Source organism: Tachyglossus aculeatus, chromosome 5 (assembly GCF_015852505.1).
Source record: "Tachyglossus aculeatus isolate mTacAcu1 chromosome 5, mTacAcu1.pri, whole genome shotgun sequence".
Lineage (NCBI taxonomy): Eukaryota > Metazoa > Chordata > Mammalia > Monotremata > Tachyglossidae > Tachyglossus > Tachyglossus aculeatus.
The window spans coordinates 20241348-20263710 of NC_052070.1; the positions used below are offsets into that span (position 1 = coordinate 20241348).

Here is a 22363-nt window from a genome sequence, read left to right on the forward strand (position 1 = left end):
TATTTATTACTCTATTTATTTATTTTACTTGTACATATTTATTCTATTTAATTTATTCTGTTAATATGTTTTGTTTTGTTCTCTGTCTCCCCCTTCTAGACTGTGAACTCACTGTTGGGTAGGGACCGTCTTTATATGTTGCCAACTTGTACTTCCCAAGTGCTTAGTACAGTGCTCTGCACATAGTAAGCATTCAATAAATACAATTGAATGAATGAATAATAATAATTATGGCATTTGTTAAGCGCTTACTTTGTGCCAGGCACCGTATTAAGCACTGGGGTGGATACAAACAAATCGAGTTGGATACAGTCCTGTCCCTCGTGAGGCTCACAGTCTTGATCTCCATTTTACAGATGAGGTAGCTGAGGCCAAGAGAGCTGAAGTGACTTGCCCAAGGTCCACAGCAGACATGTGGCAGAGCCGGGATTAGAGCCCATGACCTTCTTACTCCCCAGTCCGTGCTCTATCCACTCTGCTTCGCACTAATGATGTCGCTGCCTCAGAAGTTTGGCGGATCTTCCAATCAGTCAAATCCTGTCTGCAGGAACCAATTAGAGGACTTAGTTCGTGAGGGTGTCGAAAGTCAACCCTTTCAACTGGATGGAATATAATCAGATGTGAGCGACCGAAGATGTCCACAATCCAATCAAATGGACGTTAAGCAATGAGCACTGAACTAAGAGCTTGGGAGAGAACAATTCAACAGAGTTGGTAGTAACGATCCCTGGTCACAAGGAGCTGCCCCGTTCTGCAGTGGAGTTCCACGGGTCGGGTGTCGTGCCAGACTTCTCTGGGTGAGGAATGTAAAAACTCTGGAGCAAGAAGTGGTGATCGCTGGGATCCCTGAGGGAAATGCTCTAGGATTGTATTAGAGAAGCAGCGTGGCTCAGTGGGAAAGAGCCCGGGCTTTGGAGTCAGAGGTCATGGGTTCAAATCCCGACTCTGCCAACTGCCAGCTGTGTGACTTTGGGCAAGTCACTTCACTTCTCTGGGCCTCAGTGACCTCATCTGTAAAATGGGGATTAAGACTGTGAGCCCGCCGTGGGACAACCTGATCACCTTGTAACCTCCCCAGCGCTTAGAACAGTGCTTTGCACATAGTAAGCGCTTAAGAAATGCCATCATCATTATTATTATTATTATTAGATTTGCACACTTTCATAAAATGGCCCCCATGACATCATCACATTACAATGCATGCCCGGTATAATCACGGGAGATACCACATGATTCTCTATGTCTGGTACACGGTCGGGCCACCACTGGCCATCCTCTCATGTGATGAAGTAGGTGATTGACTCCACCCTGCCCCAGCCCAGCCCCTCTGGTGGCTTCCTCCAGGTCCCCACAGCACCTGTATATATGTATATATGTTTGTACATATTTATTACTCTATTTATTTATTGATTGATTGATTTTACTTGTACATATCTATTCTATTTATTTTATTTTGTTAGTATGTTTGGTTTTGTTCTCTGTCTCCCCCTTTTAGACTGTGAGCCCACTGTTGGGTAGGGACCGTCTCCATACGTTGCCGACTTGTACTTCCCAAGCGCTTAGTACAGTGCTCTGCACACAGTAAGCGCTCAATAAATACGATTGATTGATTGATTGATTGATTCCTCAGCCCAGCAGCACACCGATAGCCCACAGTCCATGTGCTGGGAGGTGGGATTCTTTTCCATGGGCCCATAAACACGCTCAAGCCTTCTCTATGGACCTTTTGAACTGTCATCTTCTCTTGCTTTCACTATGTGCTAAATCCATGCAGCCAATTACAGAGTGTGCCATTGGTAAGCCAACAAGAGAACACTCTGCAATCCCAACACCCTGTTTCAACAAGGGAAGGTACCATTGTGAAAGAACAGCACAGAAACAATAATACTGACTGCCAGCAAGCTGCCTTAAATCCAGTTACACCAAGAGCGATTGGAATGGTAACAGTCACTTTGCAATTTATCCTTCTGAACACAGATTCTCCCATCCTATGAACCTGAGGTGGTTGGGATGAATCGGAAGGCATGACTTCATCCTGCCTTGCTTCCTTTATCCACCTGCTGCCAACAGCCCCACAGCGCTTATGCACGCTTCTATAATTTATTTATATTAATGTCCATGTTCCTCTCTAGACTAAGCTCATTGTGGGCAGGGAATGTGTCCATTATATTGTTGTCTGTACTCTCCCAAGCACTTAGTATAGTGTTCTGCACACAATAAGTGCTCCATAAATACGATTGATTGATATACTCAATCTAGCTGAGTAAACAAAGTAAAATTAATTTGGTTCCTTACTTTGGTCCCATCTACACAAATCCCAGAAAGGTTCTGGACATTACTGAGTCCTGTGTTATGATCTTCAGAGCTTCTTAAGAATTCTTAAAGAACTGTTTAGTCTTCACTCTGACCCCCAAACAGGGTAAGGGACTGAACTGAATTGGAGCAGGAGCCACTTACTGACAGAATGTTTTTCATGGTGATCACAAAAACGTTGTAGGCAATCAGCCAGTCCCAGTAACGCAGAATGCTTCTGATGGGTTTCAGCAGCAAATCCCCTCCGAACAGCAAGAAATAGAAACACGCCACCAGGTACCCCATGCAAAAAATGCTGATCCTGGTCGTTCCCGTAATGAAGATGATCGTCAGCACGAACCAGAAGAGATAGCTAAAGATGACCACTTTGTACATGTCTAAATAAGACCTGTAACACAAACAAATGGCAATGAAGGGGGGAAAGTTGCATTATTTGCTAATCATAGTAATTGCGGTATTTATTCAGGGCTTACAAGTGCCAATCACTATTTTAAGCATTGAGGTAGATTTAGGTAGGTCAGACACAGTCTCTGTCCCACATGGGGCAAGGAGTCAATCACATTGGCCCCATCTACCTCACCTCACTACTCTCCTACTACAATGCAGCCCCCACACTTCACTCCTCCAATGCCAACTTTCTCACTGTACCTCAATCTTGTCTATCTCGCTGCCGACCCCTCATCCACGTCCTGCCTCTGTCCTGGAATGCCCTTCCTCCTCAAATCTGACAATTACTTCAAAGCCTTACTGAAGGCACATCTCCTCCAAGAGCCCTTCCCTGACTGAGCCCTCCTTTTCTCTTCTCCTGATCTCTTCTGCGTCATCCTGACTTGCTCCCTTTATTCATCCCCCCACCCAGGCCCACACCAATTGTGTCCATATCTGTAATTTATTGATTTATATTAATGTCTGTCTCCCCCTCTAGACTGTCATTTGTTGTGGGCAGGGAATGTGTCTGTTTATTGTTGTACTGAAGTCTCCCAAGTGCTTAGCACAGTGCTCTGCAAACATTAAGTGCTCAATAAATATGACTGACAATGAATGAATGAATAAAGGGTAGGGAGCAGAGGTTCCAAATCCCAATTTTAGAGATAAGGAAACTGAAGCATGGAGAAATCATCATCACAGGCATTTATTGAGCATTTACTGTGTGCAGGACACTGTACTAAGCACACAGTAGGTAAATGGCAGAGTTGGGATTAGAATCCAGGTCGTCTTAATCCCAAATCTGTGCTCTTTCCACTAAGCCACACAGCTTCTCTTGCTATGTCTGTAACACCTCTCCTCCAGCAGAAAAAGTAACTTTCACCCCAGCATGGCTTGAATCATCTTCCTTGCTAATCATTTTGGTATTCGTTAAGCTCCCACTATGTGTCAGGTACTGTACTAAACTCTGGGTAGATACAGTATAATCGGGTTGGACACAGTCCCTGTCCCACATAGGGCTCCCAGTCTCAATCCCCATTTGAGAGATGAGATAACTGAGGCAAAAAGAAGTTAAGTGACTTGCTCAAGGTCACACAGCAGACAAGTGATGATATATATAAATATAAAATGGCATTTATTAAGCACTTACTATGTGCAAAGCACTGTTCTAAGCGCTGGAGAGGTTACAGGATAATCAGGTTGTCCCACAGGGGGCTCACAGTCTTCATTCCCATTTTACAGATGAGGTAACTGAGGCACAGAGAAGTTAAGTGACTTGCCCAAAGTCACACAGCTAATTGGCGGAGCCGGTATTTGAACCCATGACCTCTGACTCCAAAACCCGTGCTGTTTCCCATTGAGCCACGCTGCTTTTCTATGATGATGATGATGGCATTTATTAAGCACTTACTATGTGCAAAGCACCGTTCTAAGCGCTGGGGAGGTTACAAGGTGATCAGGTTGTCCCACAGGGGGCTCACAGTCTTATCCCCATTTTACAGATGAGGTAACTGAGGCCCAGAGAAGTTAAGTGACTTGCCCAAAGTCACACAGCTGAGGCACGATGAAGTTAAGTGACTTGCCCAAGGTCACACAGAAGACAAGTGATGATGATGATGATGATGATGATGGCATATATTAAGCGCTTACTATGTGCAAAGCACTGTTCTAAGCACTGGGGAAGTTACAAGGTGATCACGTTGTCCCACAGGGGGTTCACAGTCTTATCCCCACTTTCCAGATGAGGTAACTGAGGCCCAGAGAAGTGAAGTGACTTGCCCAAAGTGTCACAGCTGACAACTGGCAGAGCCGGCATTTGAACCCATGACCTCTGACTCCAAAGCCCAGGCTCTGTCCACTGAGCCACGCTGCTTCTCTGAGCTGGGGTTAGAACACATGTCCATCTGACTCCCAGGTGCACAGTGTCCACTAGGCCATGCCACTTCTTCGTAATGCAGCAGTCTTACTGGGTGACGCTCAATATGCAAACCCCCTTGGTTCCAAAATGCAACTTCCCTTGGTGATGTATGGATATTTTCTGACTTTGTGAGGCTTCAGGATGCCAAGCACGCTGCTAAAAATAGCTTTTCTGATCAATCTGAAAAGATCTTAGCCAAAGGAAATTTAAAAAAAAAACTCTCCCAGCTTGCAAAAATGCAGCTTCTGGGGCTGATATTTCCTGAAGTTTCCTCTGAGAAAGACTAATTTACAATTACCAACAATTTCGAATGGTGTTATCAGAGTGGAACTTAACAAGGGCTTTCTTGTGTCATGTGCCTGAAGAACTCTGGGAACAAACCTTTCAATTTCAAGGGAGTCATTTCATTTGAAATTCAAGTAGCCTAGTGGGTACCTCCTCTAGGTTCTAACTGTGGTCAACCTCTTTCATGGAAATAGGTCCAGGCTAATTTCTAAACCAAAATTTCTTAACCCAAGCCTGAAGAGGGAGCAGCTTCTTTAGAAGACTGAACAGGTTGTCGCTATGAGCTGGGCAGCCTAACACAGGGGTGAGGAGCCTGAAAATCTCCTCAAATCCTGAAAATGTCGTCAAACCAGTGGCTGCCTGTCAACCTACAAATCAAGCAAATGCTCCTCACTCTAGGCTTCAAGGCTGTCCATCACCTCACCCCCGCCTACCTCACCTCCCTTCTCTCCTTCTCCAGCCCAGCCCGCACCCACCACTCCTCTGCCGCTAACCTCCTCACTGGGCCTCGTTCTCACCTGTCCTGCCATCGAACCCCGGCCACGTCCTTCCCCTGGCCTGGAATGTCCTCCCTCCACATATCCGCCAAGCCAGCTTTCTTCCTCCCTTCAAAGCCCTCCTGAGAGCTCACCTCCTCCAGGAGGCCTTCCCAGACTGAGCCCCCTTTTCCCTCTCCTCCTCCCACTCTCCCCCACCCTACCTCCTTCCCCTCCCCACAGCACTTGTATATATTTGTACAGATTTATTACTCTATTCATTTTAGTTGTACATATTTACTATTCTACTTATTTTGTCAATGATGTGCATATAGTTATAATTATATTTGTTCTGACGATTTTGACACCTGTCTACATGTTTTGTTTTGTTGTCTGTCTCCCCTTTCTAGACTGTGAGCCTGTTGTTGGGTAGGGACCGCCTCTATATATTGCCGACTTGTACTTCCCAAGTGCTTAGTACAGTGCTCTGCACACAGTAAGTGCTCAATAAATACGATTGAATGAATGAATGAATTCTGCTCAACTCCCTTCTGCGTCACCCTGACTTACCCACTTTATTCATCCCCCCTCCTAGCCCCACAGCACTTATATATGTAATTCATCTATTTATTTTACTGTCTGTCTCCCTCTCAAGACTGTAAGCTAATTGTGGGCAGGGAACGTGTCTGTCATATTGTTATATTGTACTCTCCCAAGCGCTTAGTACAGTGCTCTGCACATACTAAGTGCTCAGTAAGTAGGATTTACTGACTGACTGCTCCTTCAACTACAGGGCTCTTGTGCTTTTATTATATTCGCTGCTGTCTTATGGCAACTTCCCAAGGCCCCACACCCAAGTTTCTCCCGGTCAAGACCTTGAGCTCTTGTTTATCCATCATTTTGTCTTCCCCGGGGCTTAGTGCCGTAATTTGCCAATGGAAAGCGATCAATAAATGCCATTGGATGAATGAATCAATCAGTGGTACCTGATTAGTGCTTACTTTGTGCAGAGTACTGTATTAAGAGCACTTTGAAAAGTAAAATAGAGTAGGTAGATAGGATGGATCCCTGCCCTCAAGGACCTTACCAACTAGCAAGGAGTTTTCAGACTAGTGAAGGAGCTTACCTACCCACTGTAAACTCACTGTGGGAGGGAACGTGTCTGCTAATCCTGTTGCTTTGTACACTCCCAAGAGCTTAATACAGTGCTCTGTATTTAACAAAAACCATTGACTGATCGACTGTGCCTCCCTCTTGTCTCTCCTGACGTGGACTCTTTTCTCTTGCCCTCCCTCCAGCCTGGAACTCCCTCTCCTTTCATATCCAACAGACAAGCACTCTCCCCGTCTTCAAAGCCCCGCTAAAAAAAAATCATACCTCCTCCAGGAAGCCTTCCATGACTACCTCTCATCTCCACACCCTATTGGCCCGCCTTTCATTATCGTCTGTGACCTTGGGTCTGTAACGCTAACCACTTTGATACTCTTCTCTCCACCAGCGCCTCAGCGCTAATGGACATAACCTTATAATCTGCTGCTTCCTCTATGGGTAATGTACTTTAGTGTCTGTCTCTCCCCTTTATATTGTAAACACCTTGAGGGCAGGATAGACAAGATCCCTTCCTATTCTATTGTACTGTACTCTCCCAAATGTCTAGCCCAGGCACACAGAAAGAGCCTACAAAAGCCAATAACTGAGAGGGAAAGTTTATGTTTTCTATTAGGTGGAATTGGGTGATTTACTTATTTTCTTCTCAATGACATTAGTTAAGCACTTATTATGTGCCAGGCACAATACAAGACACCGAGTGGATACAAGGTAATCAGGATGGACATAGTCTGTGTCCCACATGGGGCTCACAATCTTAATCTCCATTTTACAGATGGAGAAACTGAGGCACTGAGAAGTGAAGTGACTCGCCTGAGGTCACACAGTGGATAAGTGGCGGAGCCAGAATTAGAACTCAGGTCCTTCTGACTCCCAGGACTGTGCTCTACTAATGACGTATAGCAGTCCTGATTTTCTGTTCGAGTTCAGATCCCTTTCTGTAATAGGACCAAGGTTATGATTACCAATCCACCAACTAAAATGCCATTCACATCTGGCAAGAAACTTCTTTTGAATCTAATAATAGTAATTATAATTATAATAATAAGTATGCTATTTGTTAAGCGCTATGTGACTGGCACTGTACTTAGCGCTACAGTGGATACAAGGAAATCAGGTTGGACACAGTCCCTGTCCCATGTGAGGCTCATAGTCTCAATCCCCATCTTGCAGATGAGGTAACTGAGGCCCAGAGAAGTGAAGCGACTTGCCCAAGGTCACACAGCCGACAAGTGGTGGAGCCGGAATCTAGTCATTGTGAGGATAAATTCTGTGATTAAAGGGTGCCTAGGACCTCACTTAGCTTTTTGCTCTCTTGCAGAATCAACCTGAGGCTCCTGTGAATAGTAGAACTGACCTAAGTCACATTTTCCCTAGGTACAGATTTTCCCTGGAGATGGGGAGGGAGAAGTGTCACATCCAATCAACACAGAGAGAGAAAACTGTCACGGCCCCCTATATAACAGCATTTTCCAGGAAAGAACTTCCTTAGGAACAACTCGATTTAAGAAAATCTACTCCAAAACCTCCGATGGTTGTCCTTCCCTCTTCTGACTATTGTCTTAAAGGCTAGCAATCAGCTCTCTCCATCTTACTTATCTCCTCTCCTTTCCTACTATACCTCAGCTAATAATCTTGCCACTGACCTCTTGCTCACCACCTTTCCCCGCCTGGAATTTTTCCTCCTTTCATATTCAACAGAACGCAGCTCTCCCCATCTTCAAAATCCTTCTGAAATCAGAGGACTTTCTCCAATTAATCTCCTCTGGGACTGCATTTCTGATTATCTCTGTCAGGACTGATGGAAGTAGCATGGTCTAGGGGAATGAGAAGGGGACTGAGGATGTCTGGGTTCTAATCCCAGCACTGAAAATTGTTTGCTGGATGACCTTAGGCAAGTCACTTAACTTCTCTGGGCCTCAGTTTCCTCATCTTTAAAATAAGGATCAAATACCTATTCTCCCTCCTACTTATTCATCCAATCATATTTATGAAGCACTTACTGTGTGCAGAGCACTGTACTAAGTGCTCAAGAAAGTACAATACAACAATAAACAGTACATTCCGTGCCCACAATGAGCTCACAGTCTAAAGGAGTGACAGACATCAATACAAATAAATAAAATTACCGATCTATACATAAGTGTTGTGGGGCTGGGAGGGGGAGAGAGCAAAGGGAGCAAGTCAGGGTGACCCAGAAGGGAGTGGGAGATGAGGAAAGTGGGGTTTAGTCTGGGAAGGCCTCTTGGAGGAGATGTGCCTTCAAAAAGAGAAGCAGCATGGCTTAGTGGAAAGAGCACGGGCTTTGGAGTCAGAGGTCATGGGTTCGAATTCCAGCTCCACCACATGTCTGCAGTGTGACCTTGGGCAAGTCACTTAACTTCTCTGAGCCTCAGTTACCTCATCTGTAAAATGGGGATTAAGACTGTGAGCCCCATGTGGGACAACCTGATCACCTGGTATTCCCCCAGCACTTAGAACAGTGCTTTGCACATAGGAAGCACTTAACAAATGCCATCATCTTTATTATTATTACTGAAAAGGCTTTGAAGCAGAGGAGAGTAATTGTCTGTTGGATTTGTGGAGAAAGGGCATTCCAGACCAGAGGCAGGATGTGGGCCAGGGGTTGGTGGCGAGACAGGCAAGCTGGAAGCACAGTGAGAAGGTTAGCACCGGAGGAGCAAAGTATACGGGCTGGGTTGTAGAAGGAAAGAAATGAGGTGAGGTAGGAGGGGGCAAGGTGATAGAGTGCTTTAAAGCCAATATGAGCCTCATGTGGTACAGGGACCGTGTTCTATCTGATTAACTTGCATCTACTCCAGAGCTTAGAACAGTATTTGACACTAAAGAAATACTTAACATATACCCCTAATTACTATTATTATTTTTATAATAGAGTTAGTTGATACCTGCCTTCTAGGCTTCCCTGGCTAGGACCAACTACGCTCCCCATGTTATCCATCTCAACCCTCAGATACTTCCCTGGCTGACCAGGACAACACTCCAGGAGCCCAGCAGTAGTCTCTTTAACCTCTCCGCCTCTCAGGGATGTAGCTGGGACTTTTTTCCAGCCTGGGCCTAGACTACATCACAAGGTTGGGGAGGTGGAAGCTTCTCATCTGGATTCATGCCTGGGAAGCATTCATACATTAAAAGTATTTATTGAGCGCTTACCGTGTGCAGAGCACCATACTAAGCACTCGGGAGGGTGAAATATAACAATGAACACACACATTCCCTGCCCACAATGAGCTCACAATCTAGAAGGGCAGACAGATGTTATTATAAATAAATAAATTACAATATGGACATAAGTGTCGTGGGGCTGGGAGCGGGGATGAATAAAGGGAGCAAGTCAGGGTGATGCAGAAGGAAAGGGAGAAGAGGAAAGGAGGGCTAAGTCAGGGAAGGCCTCTTGGTGGAGAAGTGCCTTCAGTAAGGGTTTGAAGAGACAGAGGAGAGTCACTTTCAGTAGGATTTGAGCTAAACCCAGAAAGGGGTGGCATTTCCTTTACCGGCAGTGAATGAAGTCCGGCACGGGGTTGTGTTGACTGAAAGAGGCGGCTTCCAGGTTCATGCAAATTTCCACATTGTCCCCAGCCATGATGCGCACTGCAGCCTTATTTTCATCCTCAAAGGTCTGGCGCTGCAAGGAGGCACACAGCAGCAGCATGAAGTCATCTGGCAAGGTGAAGAACAGAGTGAGAACGTCAGTGGCAAATTGCAATTTGTGATGGCTAGCTAATAGTAGGTGGGGGAGGCAGGAGTGGCTACACCAGATCATTACGATTGAGCCTCGCAAGCCCATATCGTCAACCATTAGCGGGCCCCAAATGGTTCTCCCAACCCTCCCCTTGGTTATTTTGGGAATCTGCAGATGCTTTTCCTGAGGAAAGCCATGGGAGAAATAGAAAGCATCACTATCTTGTGAGTTGAATTAGATGAAAGCCCGTCTCGGGCATCCCTAGAGAATAAGGCAAGCTGCTCTTTCGGAAAAGATGGAAAACACACGCTTTCCATGACGGACCGAAGGGTGCTTATAAACCAAAGTGAGCGTGCTTGGTGGCTCAGCGCTGAAACACTTACAGACCAGGAAGACGGGGTTCGGCCTCACGATGAAGTCTGGAAAGTATAGCCACTTTATGATGTTGGAGTTGAACTGGGCACCTGGATTTCTCCATGGGTAGTCTGAAAGAGAGGTCGGTGGGGGCAGGAAAAGAGAAAGGGTGCAAAAACGCAGTCAATTGTCTGTAACACGATGTCATCCCAGTTCTGCCAACTGGTCACTTTTCAAAAGGCTGGCGAATGCCAGAGCAAATAGCTCCTGGCAGAGAGAGCCCTCACCTTTACAAGGAGCCGGTGGGATGCCAATGCACAAGAAGTACTGAAATGTGATGATGCAAGCCAGGAAGCAGCAATACTTGGGCCAGATCTCTGCGATAGCTTTCCTTCTGCGTCGATACAGGACAGCAATTAGCCAGCAAGCATGAATCATGGCGTAGAAATCCATTCGCTGGCCGATGACATTAACTGACATGAGGAAACAGGTCTGGGGGAGGGGAAGCAAAGGGGAATGTTAAATTGGGGAGGGGAGAGCCCATCCCTCTCCAGGCAAAGGTGGGGGGTGTGGGAAGACCTGGCTGGGGCAGATATTAACTCTTTGCATGCCCAGGTAATGGCACAATTCCACATTTCCCTTCTCACTGTGCCTCAAATTCGTCTATCTAACCGCCGACCCCTCACCCATGTCCTTCCTCTGGCCTGGAACGCCCTCCCTCCTCAGATCCGACAGACAATTACTCTCTCCCACTTCAAAGCCTCACTGAAGGCATATCTTCTCCAGGAGGCCATCCTGACTAAGCCCCCCTACTTTCACTTGTTCCCTTTGTTCTTTGCCCCCCGCACCCAGCCCCACAGCACTTATGTACATATCTGTAATTTATTTATATTAATGTCTCTCTCCCCCACTCTTATGCTCATAGCTGTAATTTATTTATATTAATGTCTCTCTCCTCCACTCGTATGTACATATCTGTAATTTATTTATATTAATGTCTCTCTCCCCCACTCTAGACTGTAAGCTCGTTGTGGGCAGGGAATGTGTCCATTTATTGTTTTACCTTACTCTCCCAAGCGCTTACCACAGTGCTCTGCACACAGTAAGCGTTCAATAAATATGACTCAATGAATGAATATGGAACTGGGTCTCCTGCAGAAGTGGATGAGAAAATGAGAGAGTTGGGGAGACACTGACTGCATTAATACATTGACATTTGTATCCTGTTCAGTGATTAGCATCTGTGTGAGAGGGCCAGGAGGTACAGGAATTGTTCCCATTTATAGCTCAGGCCCTGAACTGTCACTGTCTGAGAGGGACTACATCTCCATGCAGAAGGAAAGCACCCTTGGCATCCTTCAACAAGGAAGATGATGCCAGGAATATCAAAGGTTCGAATCCCAGCTCCGCCAATTGTCAGCTGTGTGACTTTGGGCAAGTCACTTAACTTCTCTGTGCCTCAGTTACCTCAGCTATCAAATGGGGGTTAAAACTGTGAGCCCCACATGGGACAACCTGATCAACTTGTAACCTCCCCAGCGCTTAGAACAGTGCTTTGCACATAGTAAGCGCTTAATAAATGCCATTGTCATTATTACTATTATAGCCTAGAAGAGTTTCTGATTTAGATGATGGCAGGACTTTCAGATAAACTTTCTAAATCCTTTTAAGGAAAAAAGAAATGGAAAATGGAGCACAATCCCCGAGGGAACAAGGCTAAGGAAAAAATGAATACAGGGGTACCACAATTCATACTGAAAGTCTCAGAGTTGGAGGCAGGTCAGTCTCCTGGATTCAGCTCCGCCCAACTCTGGGGAAGACCTTTCTTCTATTTCTTTTGGAAGTCTGAGAGGCCACCCAACTTGTTAGGCCAGTGAATTGTGAGTGAAAAATGACTGGCCAGCTGGCAGATGGTAACTGCCTTTGATGGAGCACATGGAGATCCATGTTGGGGCCAAACCATGAGAAGCAGTGGCATGGCCCTTAAGAAGCAGCGTGATCTAATGGTAAGAGTCCAGGCCTGGGACCTAGTTGTTTAATCCCAGTTCTGCTACTTACCTGCTGTGTGACCTTGGGTACGTCACTTAACTTCTCTGTATGTCAGTTTCATCATCTGTAAAATGGGGTTTAATACCTCTTCTCCCTCCCCCTTATAAGCTCCTTGTGGGACAGATACTGTGTTCAACCTTATATCTACTCCAGTGCTCAGTATAGTGCTTGGCACACGGTAAGTGTTTAACCAATACTACTTAGAGAAGCAGCATGGGTCAGTGGAAAGAGCATGGACTTTGGAGTCAGAGGTCATGGGTTCAAATCCCGGCTCCACCATTTGTCAGCTGTGTGACTTTGGGCAAGTAACTTGAGTTCTCTGTGCCTCAGTTACCTCATCTGTAAAATGGGGATTAAGACTGTGAGCCCCCCGTGGGACAACCTGGTCACCTTGTAACTTCCCCAGCACTTAGAACAATGCTTTGCACATAGTAAGTGCTTAATAAATGTCACTATTATTGTTAATATTTTTATTGTTATTATTACCATTACTGCTATTAATTCCCTCCAAGGCTATTCAGTGGAAGAGTTTTTCCATTTGAAGGGTTTGAACTAATTGAATTGAAAAGGGTAATGGTAGAGGCTGAAAAGCCAGCCTAATTGACTCACCTCCAGCCCAAACTTGTAAAAGAAGTAATTTATGAAGTACTTGGCGCAACTGATGAGGCCTTCGTCCAAATGCAGTCTCGTAATGTCATGGAAAATGGTCTTAGACACAGGGGCCGTAAGGTTGTTCCGCCCTCTGTAGTACTCTTGATGGCGGTAAATTGTAACTTCAAAAGCCAGAATACCTAGCATCAGGAGATTATTCTACAAAGCAACAGAGTGAACATGAATGAGATTGGCCAAAGCATCATATCACCTAGTCGGAGGACAACCAACAAGCAGTATGTTACTGTTTCAGCCCATTTGGAAACAACAGCTTTTCCCATATTCAAAGTCCTTCTGAAAGCCCACCTCTTCCAAGAAGTCTTCTCCATTTAATCCCAGTTTGCCAGGTCATATCAACCCCTCAGACATCTCTAGTACTAATACTTACAGATGTTCTCAGCATTTATGAATACCTGTTCAATCAACTTAATGTATTCATTCATTCAATGGCATTTATTGAGCGCTTACTTTGCACAGAGCACTGTACTAAAAGCCCGGAAGAGTACAATGCAACAGAGTTGGCAGACATATTCCCTGCCCACATGAGCCTACTGTCTAGAGGGAGAGACAATTATTCATTTTGATTACTCTGTAAATTCTTTTATGTTTGTCTCCCCCATCAGAGTTTATGTATCACTTGCCTTTTTGCACTTCCCAAGCTTTTAGTATTGTGCATTGCACCCAGTGGGCATTCAATAAATGTTATTAGTTCTACTACTACTACTGTGACAACAACAACAACTCCTACTACAAAAACAACCACAACAAAGGGATCTGGATTTGAAAACATTTCCCCTCTAATATAACCCCATCTTAGAATGGAAAGATATATTGAATTTGCTGTTTGAATTGCAGCCAATATTTGGAACATTGAACACATTAGGAGGTTTGGTAAAACGATGATGTGGGTGGAGAAAGAAGTTAGCTCAGAGGGCACGTTTTGCTCTCCAGAGATAATTGTAAAATGAGAAACATGCTTTCTGTTGTTCCTTGGTAATGGACTAATCTGGCAAAAAAGCTCAATTCTCATAAAACAAAGTTCTCTAAGACTAGCATCTCTAACGCACAAATCAAAACTAGATGGAAGATGCATTTTCAAGGAAAATATTCTGTTCTAATTTAAAGTGCCAGAAAAGCACTAATGGGTATGTTAAAAATGCTCACGCACACAACTGTCCTGGAAACGTACCAAAGGCCCAATTTTCCTGATTACCCATGAACTTGAAATTCCAGAATATCTAAAATGTATCTCTCTCATTATTTCTTGTTACAAATACCAGAGATCAAATTACTCCTTGGGCTTCTGTGTACGGTAATGCAAAAAAAAAAAAAAAACTAAGAAAAAACACATGCTTTTGGGTCACTTTCATCACAATTGCTTAGGGAATTGCTGATGGTCTGATTGAAAGGTGACCCCTAATCCCACAGGCAATGGTACATTTCCCTCACTCATGGCACACAGCAGTGCCACTAGACGATGATCTAGGCTTCTGCTAGATTTCATGAATAACATCCAGAAGACTAAATAAAGGGCAAGGACATGATTCCAACGGCCCAAACCAAGCATGATGGAGTAGTTACCCTCAGGTACACAAGCAAAGGAGTAGACTTCCGCAGTCCAACCCATTCGGCTGGATCAATGGGCTGACGGTAGAGAATGGACATGAGCAGCTCTGTCCGGTTGTGGATGTTCGTTTCATTCTCGTGAGGCTGAAAGAAGGAGGAGGCATGTTTAACCTTTGTAGTGAGAAATGAAAAAAACATTCACAGACTGCCCACATCAAGGGAACTCAGTACAATTTAGATGGTAAAATGTATGAGTTTGAAGGGGAATGATTGGAGAGGGGAGGTGAAGGGGGAATGGGGGACAGCTTTCCAAGATGGAAGACAAACCCTTGGGACAACTCTTGGACTCTGGAGATGGGGCTGGGGTGTGTTGAATGGCCATGTGTACTGGATTTCTGAAGCTGATCCTGAACCATTTAAAACACACACACACACACACACACACACATATTCTCTCTCTCTGTCTCTCTCTCTCTCTCTCTCTCTATCTATCTATCTGAATTAAAACCATCCTAGCTAAACTGCCCAGGGTACCTGGGATTCGTTCTTGAGGCTCTTGCTCAGTTTAAAAGCTTGGCCGGCAACTTTAACCTGTGCACTTTAGCAGGCTTATACTCAGTTTACACAGCAGCTTTCTGGGACTTGTAATGCTGATGTCCCACATATTGGGGGACCAGTTATTCAGACAAAAATAACGTTGGTGGACTAGATGTGGGTGACAGAAGAATCTTAAGGCTGGACTGAGTTTTGGAGAGGGGCATTGACATGGAAGGATTCTTGGTCTCAACTGTGGGATGAGAAATCTCCCTGCTCTAGTCTCTACAGCAAAGGGGGTAACTCATGTTCCCTTGCAGATTATGATGACTGTCAGAAGTTGAAAAATTCCCTTGCCAGAGCCGACAAAGCTCACCATGGAGCAAGAGTGGCAAACCACCCTGGGAGTGCTGTGGCTACCTCTGGAAATATCACCACAGTTCACTGCCCAGGCACCTTGGCACCCCGTGCCCACCTCCTGGTGCAACTGGAGCAGCAGTGTTGCCTAGTGGAAAGAGCACAGGCCTGGGAGTTAGAGAGCATGGGTTCTAATCCCAGCTCTTCCAGCTGCCTGCTGTGTGACCTTGGGCAAGTCATTTTACTTCTCTTTGCCCTGATGTTCTCAGCTGTAAAATGGGGATGAAAGACCTGTAATCCCACCTACTTAGACAGTGAGCTCCACGTGGGACAAGGACCACAGCCAACTTGATTAGCTTGCATCTACCCCAGTGCTTAGTAGAACACTTAAACGTAGTAAGCACTTAAAGAATACCGCCATTATTGTTTAAAATAGTTCTGGGGAGTTCAATGTGCCATGGTCACAAAACAGCACAGGCAACCCACCAGGACCCGGAGGGTACAGCCCAAGTTGCCCGAGAAGCAGGGTGGTTTAGTGCAAAGAGCACAGGACTGGGAATCAGAAGACCTGGGTTTTAATCCCAGGTCAGCCAATTGCTCTGCCAATGGCTCGCTGTGTGACCTTGGGCAAGTCACTTAACTTCTCTGTTCCTTAGTTTCCTCAACTGTAAAATGGGGAATCAATACCAGTTCTCCCCCTTACTTAAGACCGTGAGCCCCCTTGAGGGACAGGAACTGCATCTAATCTAATTAACTTGTACTGACCCTAGCGCTTAGAACAGTGTTTGACACATAATAAGTGCTTAACAAGAACCATCAACCAACAAATGAACAAACCCACTTCTCCAGAGTTTGGTGAGTCCTGTTCAGGCCTTGAGTGTCCCCCTGAGATCAGAATTGGATAGATGAATGACTTCCAAACACCATGTGCAGCTCATAACTCACACTTTGGTCACCATGGGTGATCCTTGACTGTGAGCTTCCTTTCATGTCCCATGAAGGGTTGTCCTTCCCCGGCAACCCCCTCCCACCACACCTCTGCTCAATCCCCCTCCTCATGGCTCACCACTGTACAGTTACTGGAGAATTTCTGAGGCTCGATGGATGTGAGCTGGTACAACATTTTGCAGACGATAATCACACAAGTCCAGACAGTGCAGATGCTTGATGCCAGTGGGCGAAACTGGGCGTAGGGCAGAGCGAAAGCCCAAGAAGCCAAAAACACATAGTTGAAGACGGAGACCTGAAAACACAAAGTCGGAAATGGAAAACCAAAAAACAATCTGCAGAATGTTTGGTGTCTCTAAGGGATTATTGGTGAACTGACCTATCGGACCAATTGTTGTGAATATTATAAAAACACACGGACAACCGACAGGAGAGAGAAAGTGGTCACAGTTGGCCACAGAGAAGAGAGCAAGATGGTGTCAAATCCTGCACTGTTAGCACTTAGTAAATGTCGACAGAAAATATTTATTTGCTTGGTTAGTTGCTCCAAAATGGAAGGAAATGTGTAACTACAGTTATTCCTGCTACAATGGGACAACTGTGTCTTGAGATCCACCATGTTACCTGAAAGTGATGTGGTGTCGACAATTGTTTCAATGGTAAAGGAGAGGTTGGATAAAGGTGATTCAAAAGCAAGTGAAAGGTGCCACGGCTCGGGGTTGGGGAGCTACTGACCACTGGACATCTGCTCTTAAGCCTGGTTAAGCAACCTGAATTGTACTGCTAAATTAGAACAAGACTGTGTTCATTGTGAGCTCATCCTCTAGACTGTATGTTCTTCATGGGCAGGGACTGTGTCTACCAACTCTGTCATATTATACTCTCCCAAGCACTTAGCACAGTGCTCTGCACAGAGTTAGTGCTCAATGTATACAATTGACTGTGCCTGTGAATGACTTGATTTCCTTGTGTTACTCTAATGGTTAGAATAGTGTTTGACAGTGTAAGCACTTAACAAATACCATAAAAATTAGCATTTCAGGAAGTAATTTGTAACTGCTTAAAGTTCTCAGTTTTCTATACAGTCATCATAAACTGATACAATGTTTCTCATGTAGAAACACAATTCTGGTTGAAGGCATTCCCCTAAAGCGCTACATCAAACTGTGGATCAACCCAAAGCTACAATACGGCTTTGTGTTCCCCTATTCTTCCGTCATTCATTGCTCCTATTCGCTCATTGCATTCTGGGCTCCAGTGTTTATTATTATGGTCTTTGTTAAGCACTTACTATGTGCTAGACACTGTACTAAGCGCTGGGGTGGATACCAGCAAATCGGGTTGAACACAGTCCCTGTCCCACCTGTCTCAATCCCCATTTTACAGATGAGGTAACTGAGGGTAAGAGAAGTTAAGTGACTTGCCCAAGATTACACAGCAGACAAATGGTGGAGCTGGGATTAGAACCCATGACATAATTGTCATGGGTTCTAACACACAATGTCACAACTATCATAACTATCATGAACGAGAAAATGTAAGTGGCACTGAGCCACCACTCTCACTCCGATCAGTTCCTTTATTCGTTCATTCAATCATATTTATTGAACACTTAACATGTGCAGAGTACTGTACTAAGCGCTTGGGAAGTACAAGTCAGCAACATATAGAGACGGTCCCTACCCAACAATGGGCTCACTTAATGCAACTGCTTGGTTCTGTTGACTCAGGATGTAGACTCTAGGACCAAGCTGTTGTCTCCCTTTATTCATTCCCCTCTCCCAGCCCCACAGCACTTATGTACATAGCTGTAATTTTCTAAAATTAATGTCTGTCTCCCCCTCTAGACTGTAAGTTTATGGCGCTCAGGGAATGTGTCTCCAGTTTATTGTTTTATTGTACTCTCCCAAACATCAGGTACTCAAACATTGTTTTGAAAGAATAAATGTGGTTGTTGTTTGGACAGTCGGCCAGTCAATTGTATTTATTGAGTGTGCAGAGCACTGTACTAAGTTCTTGGGAGAGTACAATATAATAACAAGCACATTCCCTGTCCACGGTGAGCTTACAGATGAAAGGAGGAGGCAGATCTTAATATGAATAAATAAATTACAGCTACGTTTGGTTGGTAGTTTGTATTCGGTTGTGGCCTTTGAAGTTGAAAGGGCTCCAACAATTCCCTAATTCCCTGTCACCTGAGAGGAAAGGCTACCCCTGTTCTCCCTCCTACTTAGACTGTGAGCCCAATGTGGGACAGGGGCTGTGTACAACCTGACTCACTTGTATCTACCCCAGCGCTTAGGACAGAGTTTAACACCCAGTAAGCACTTCCGGAAGCAGCATACTGTAGTGGCTAGAGCCGGGCCTGGGAGTCTGAAAGTCACGAGTTCTAATCCCAGATCTGCCACTTGTCCATTGTGTGACCCTGTTCCTCCCCCTCCTCCATCCCTCACAACCAATGATCTGGCCACCTACTTCATTAGGAAAATCAACACCATCAGATCTGAGCTCTCCATAGTCACCCCTCCCCCATCTCCATCCCCACCGCTCTCAACCCTCTCCTCTATTTTCCCAACCATCCCAGCAGTATCTTCAGACTGGATCCCCTCCCTCCTCTCAAGTGCCAACCCATCCACCTGTGCTTCGGACTCCATTCCCTCTCATCTTACAAAAACTCTTACCCCTTCCATCCTCCCCTCCCTAACTTCCATCTTCAACCGCTCACTCTCCAATGGTTTCTTCCCCTCTGCCTTCTAACATGCCCATGTCTCTCCCATCCTAAAAAACCCTCTCTTGACCCCACTGCCCCTTCCAGTTATTGCCCTATCTCCCTCCTTCCCTTCCTTTCCAAATTCCTAGAAAGAATTCTCTACACTCGCTGCCTCAAATTCCTCAACTACAGCTACCTCCTAGACACCCTTCAATCTGGCTTCCGTCCCCTGCATGCCACCGAAACTGCCCTCTCAAAGGTCACCACTGACCTCCTCCTTGCCAAATCCAATGGCTTCTACTCTATCCTAATCCTCCTTGATCTCTCAGCTGCCTTCGAAACTGTGGACCATACCCTTCTTCTCAGCACATTATCCAACTGTGGTTTCATGGAATCCGTCCTCTCCTGGTTCTCCTCTTATCTCTCTAGCTGTACATTCTCAGTCTCCTTCACGGGCTCCTCATCCCCCTCCCATCCCCTTACTGTAGGGTTCCTCAAGGGTCAGTTCTTGGTCCCCATCTGTTCTCCATCTATACTCACTCCCTTGGTGAACTCATTCGCTCCTATGGCTTCAACTACCATCTCTACGCAGACGACACCCAAATCTACATCTCCTCCCCTGTTCTCTCTCCTTCCCTCCAGGCTCATATCTCCTCCTGCCTTCAGGACATCTCCACCTGGATGTCCACCCGCCACCTAAAGCTCAAGACTGAGCTCCTTATCTGCCCTACCAAACCCTGTCCTCTCCCTGACTTTCCCGTCAACGTAGGTGGCACTACCATTCTTCCTGTCTCACAAGCCCGCAAACTTGGTGTCATCCTTGACACCGCTCTCTCATTCATCCCTCATATCCAATCCGTCACCAAAACCTGCTGGCCTCACCTTCGCAACATCACCAAGATCCACCCTTTCCTCTTCATCCAAACCACTGCCTTGTTGCTTCAATCTCTCATCCTATCCCTACTGGATTACTGCATCGGCCTCCTTTCTGATCTCCCATCCTCCTGTCTCTCCATGCTTCAGTCTATTCTTCACTCTGTTGTCTGGATTATCTCTGTACAGAAACGCTCTGGGCATGTCACTTCCCTCCTCAAAAACCTCGAGTGGTTGCCTATCAACCTTTGCATGAAAAAAACCCTCCTCACTCTCAGCTTCAAAGCTCCCCATAACCTCGCCCCCTCCTACCTCACCTCTCTTCTCTCTTTCTCCAGCCCAGCCCGCACACTCCACTCCGCTGCCGCAAACCTTCTCACTGTGCCTCATTGTCACCTGTCCCACCGTCAACCCCCGGCCCACATCCTTCCCCTGTCCTGGAATGCCCTCCCTCCACATGTGCCAAACTAGCTCTCTTCCTCCCTTCAAAGCCCTACTGAGAGCTCACCTCTTCCAGGAGGCCTTCCTAGACTGAGCCCCCCTTTTCCTCTGCTCCTCCTCCCCTCCCCATCACCCCCACTCCCTCCCATTGTCCTAGCCTTTCCCTTCCCCGCAGCACTTGTGTATATTTGTACATATTCATTACTCTATCTTATTAATGTGAATATAACTATAATTCTATTTATTCTGATGGTATTGACACCTATCTACTTGTTGTGTTTTGTTGGCTGACTCCCCCTTCTAGACTGTGATCCCGTTGTTGGGTAGGGACCATCTCTATATGTTGCCGATTTGTACTTCCCAAGCACTTAGTACAATACTCTGCACACAGTAAACACTCAATAAATATGATTGAATGAATGAATGAAGTCACTTCATTTCTCTGTGCCTGCAAAATGGGGATTGAGACTATGAGCCTCACGTGGGACAGGGACTGTGACCAACACAATTTGCTTGTGTCCACCCCAGCTCTTAGTACAGTGCCTGGCACTTAGTAAGCACTTAACAAATACCATTACCATTATTATCAAATGCAATCATCGTAATAATACTAATAATGATAAAGTGCAGAACATTGCACTTATGAAAGGAGCTTTCACACATGGTATTTCATTTTATCACCACGTCCCTGTGCTTGTGGAGGGACCAGAGGATGAGTTCCTTTAACCAAAGAGGGAACAAGGAGAGGTGACATGCCTTGTTCTAAGGCCAAAGCATCCTCTCTGTGGGTTGAGGAATGGGCACCATCCCAACTTACTCCTCTGTTACAAAGGCTCAAATCTTCCTTCCCACATGACTACCCCCATTCCACTGTGGACTAAACCCTTCTCCAGGAAGTACTAGGTAACTTAGATCATCTTGCATCTCCCCCAGCGCTTAGTACGGTAGTACAGTAGTGCTTACCACATAGTAAGCACTTAATAAATAGCATAACTTTAGTAGTAGTTGCAGTAGTATCATTACATGGCTACTTGCCTCTTTCACGGTCACCCAGATGATGTAGGAAGAGACGATTTTGATTATGTGTAGCTCCAAAATCCACCATACAAACACTTGCAGCTTGTGAAAGTATTCCAGGAATTTCAAGAACAGCACAGTGAGGCGGTCTATGACTAGATGCCATTTGTTTCTTAAATCTGCAGAAGAATAAACCCAATTAAGGACACAGAAGACCTGTTTTCTTGATAAGATTTAAGAGGGGTGTTGAATCTTTTGAATAGAAAGAAGAGCTGGGAGCAGTACCCTTTAAGCACTTTATATTCACTCCACCCTCAGCCCCACAGCACTTACATACACATCAGTAATTTATTTTAGTGTCTATCTCCCCCTCTAAACTTCAAGCTCATCATGGACAGGGAATGTTTAATAATAATAATGGCATTTATTAAGCACTTACTATGTGCAAAGCATTGTTCTAAGCGCTGGGGAGGTTACAAGGTGATCAGGTTGTTCCATGGGGGGCTCACAGCCTTAATCCCCATTTTACAGATGAGGTACCTGAGGCACAGAAAAGTTAAGTGGCTTGCCCAAAGTCAGGTTGCGGAGCCAGGAATTGAACCCATGACCTCTGACTCCAAAGCCCGGGCTCTCTT

The 22363-nt window shown here is 45.5% G+C and overlaps 1 protein-coding gene across 1 annotated transcript in view; it reads right to left on the reverse strand.

The window, feature by feature from the left end:
- PIEZO2 (piezo type mechanosensitive ion channel component 2) overlaps positions 1–22363 on the reverse strand; it is a 546102-nt gene that overhangs the window by 82798 nt on the left and 440941 nt on the right. The window contains exons 21-28 of the mRNA XM_038746742.1: positions 21747–21907; positions 16806–16982; positions 14864–14992; positions 13241–13441; positions 10870–11074; positions 10612–10713; positions 10041–10206; positions 2458–2701 (exon numbers count right to left, since the gene is read on the reverse strand). Coding sequence (XP_038602670.1) covers positions 2458–2701; positions 10041–10206; positions 10612–10713; positions 10870–11074; positions 13241–13441; positions 14864–14992; positions 16806–16982; positions 21747–21907 — 1385 coding nt within the window. The remainder of the gene's footprint in view (positions 1–2457; positions 2702–10040; positions 10207–10611; positions 10714–10869; positions 11075–13240; positions 13442–14863; positions 14993–16805; positions 16983–21746; positions 21908–22363) is intronic.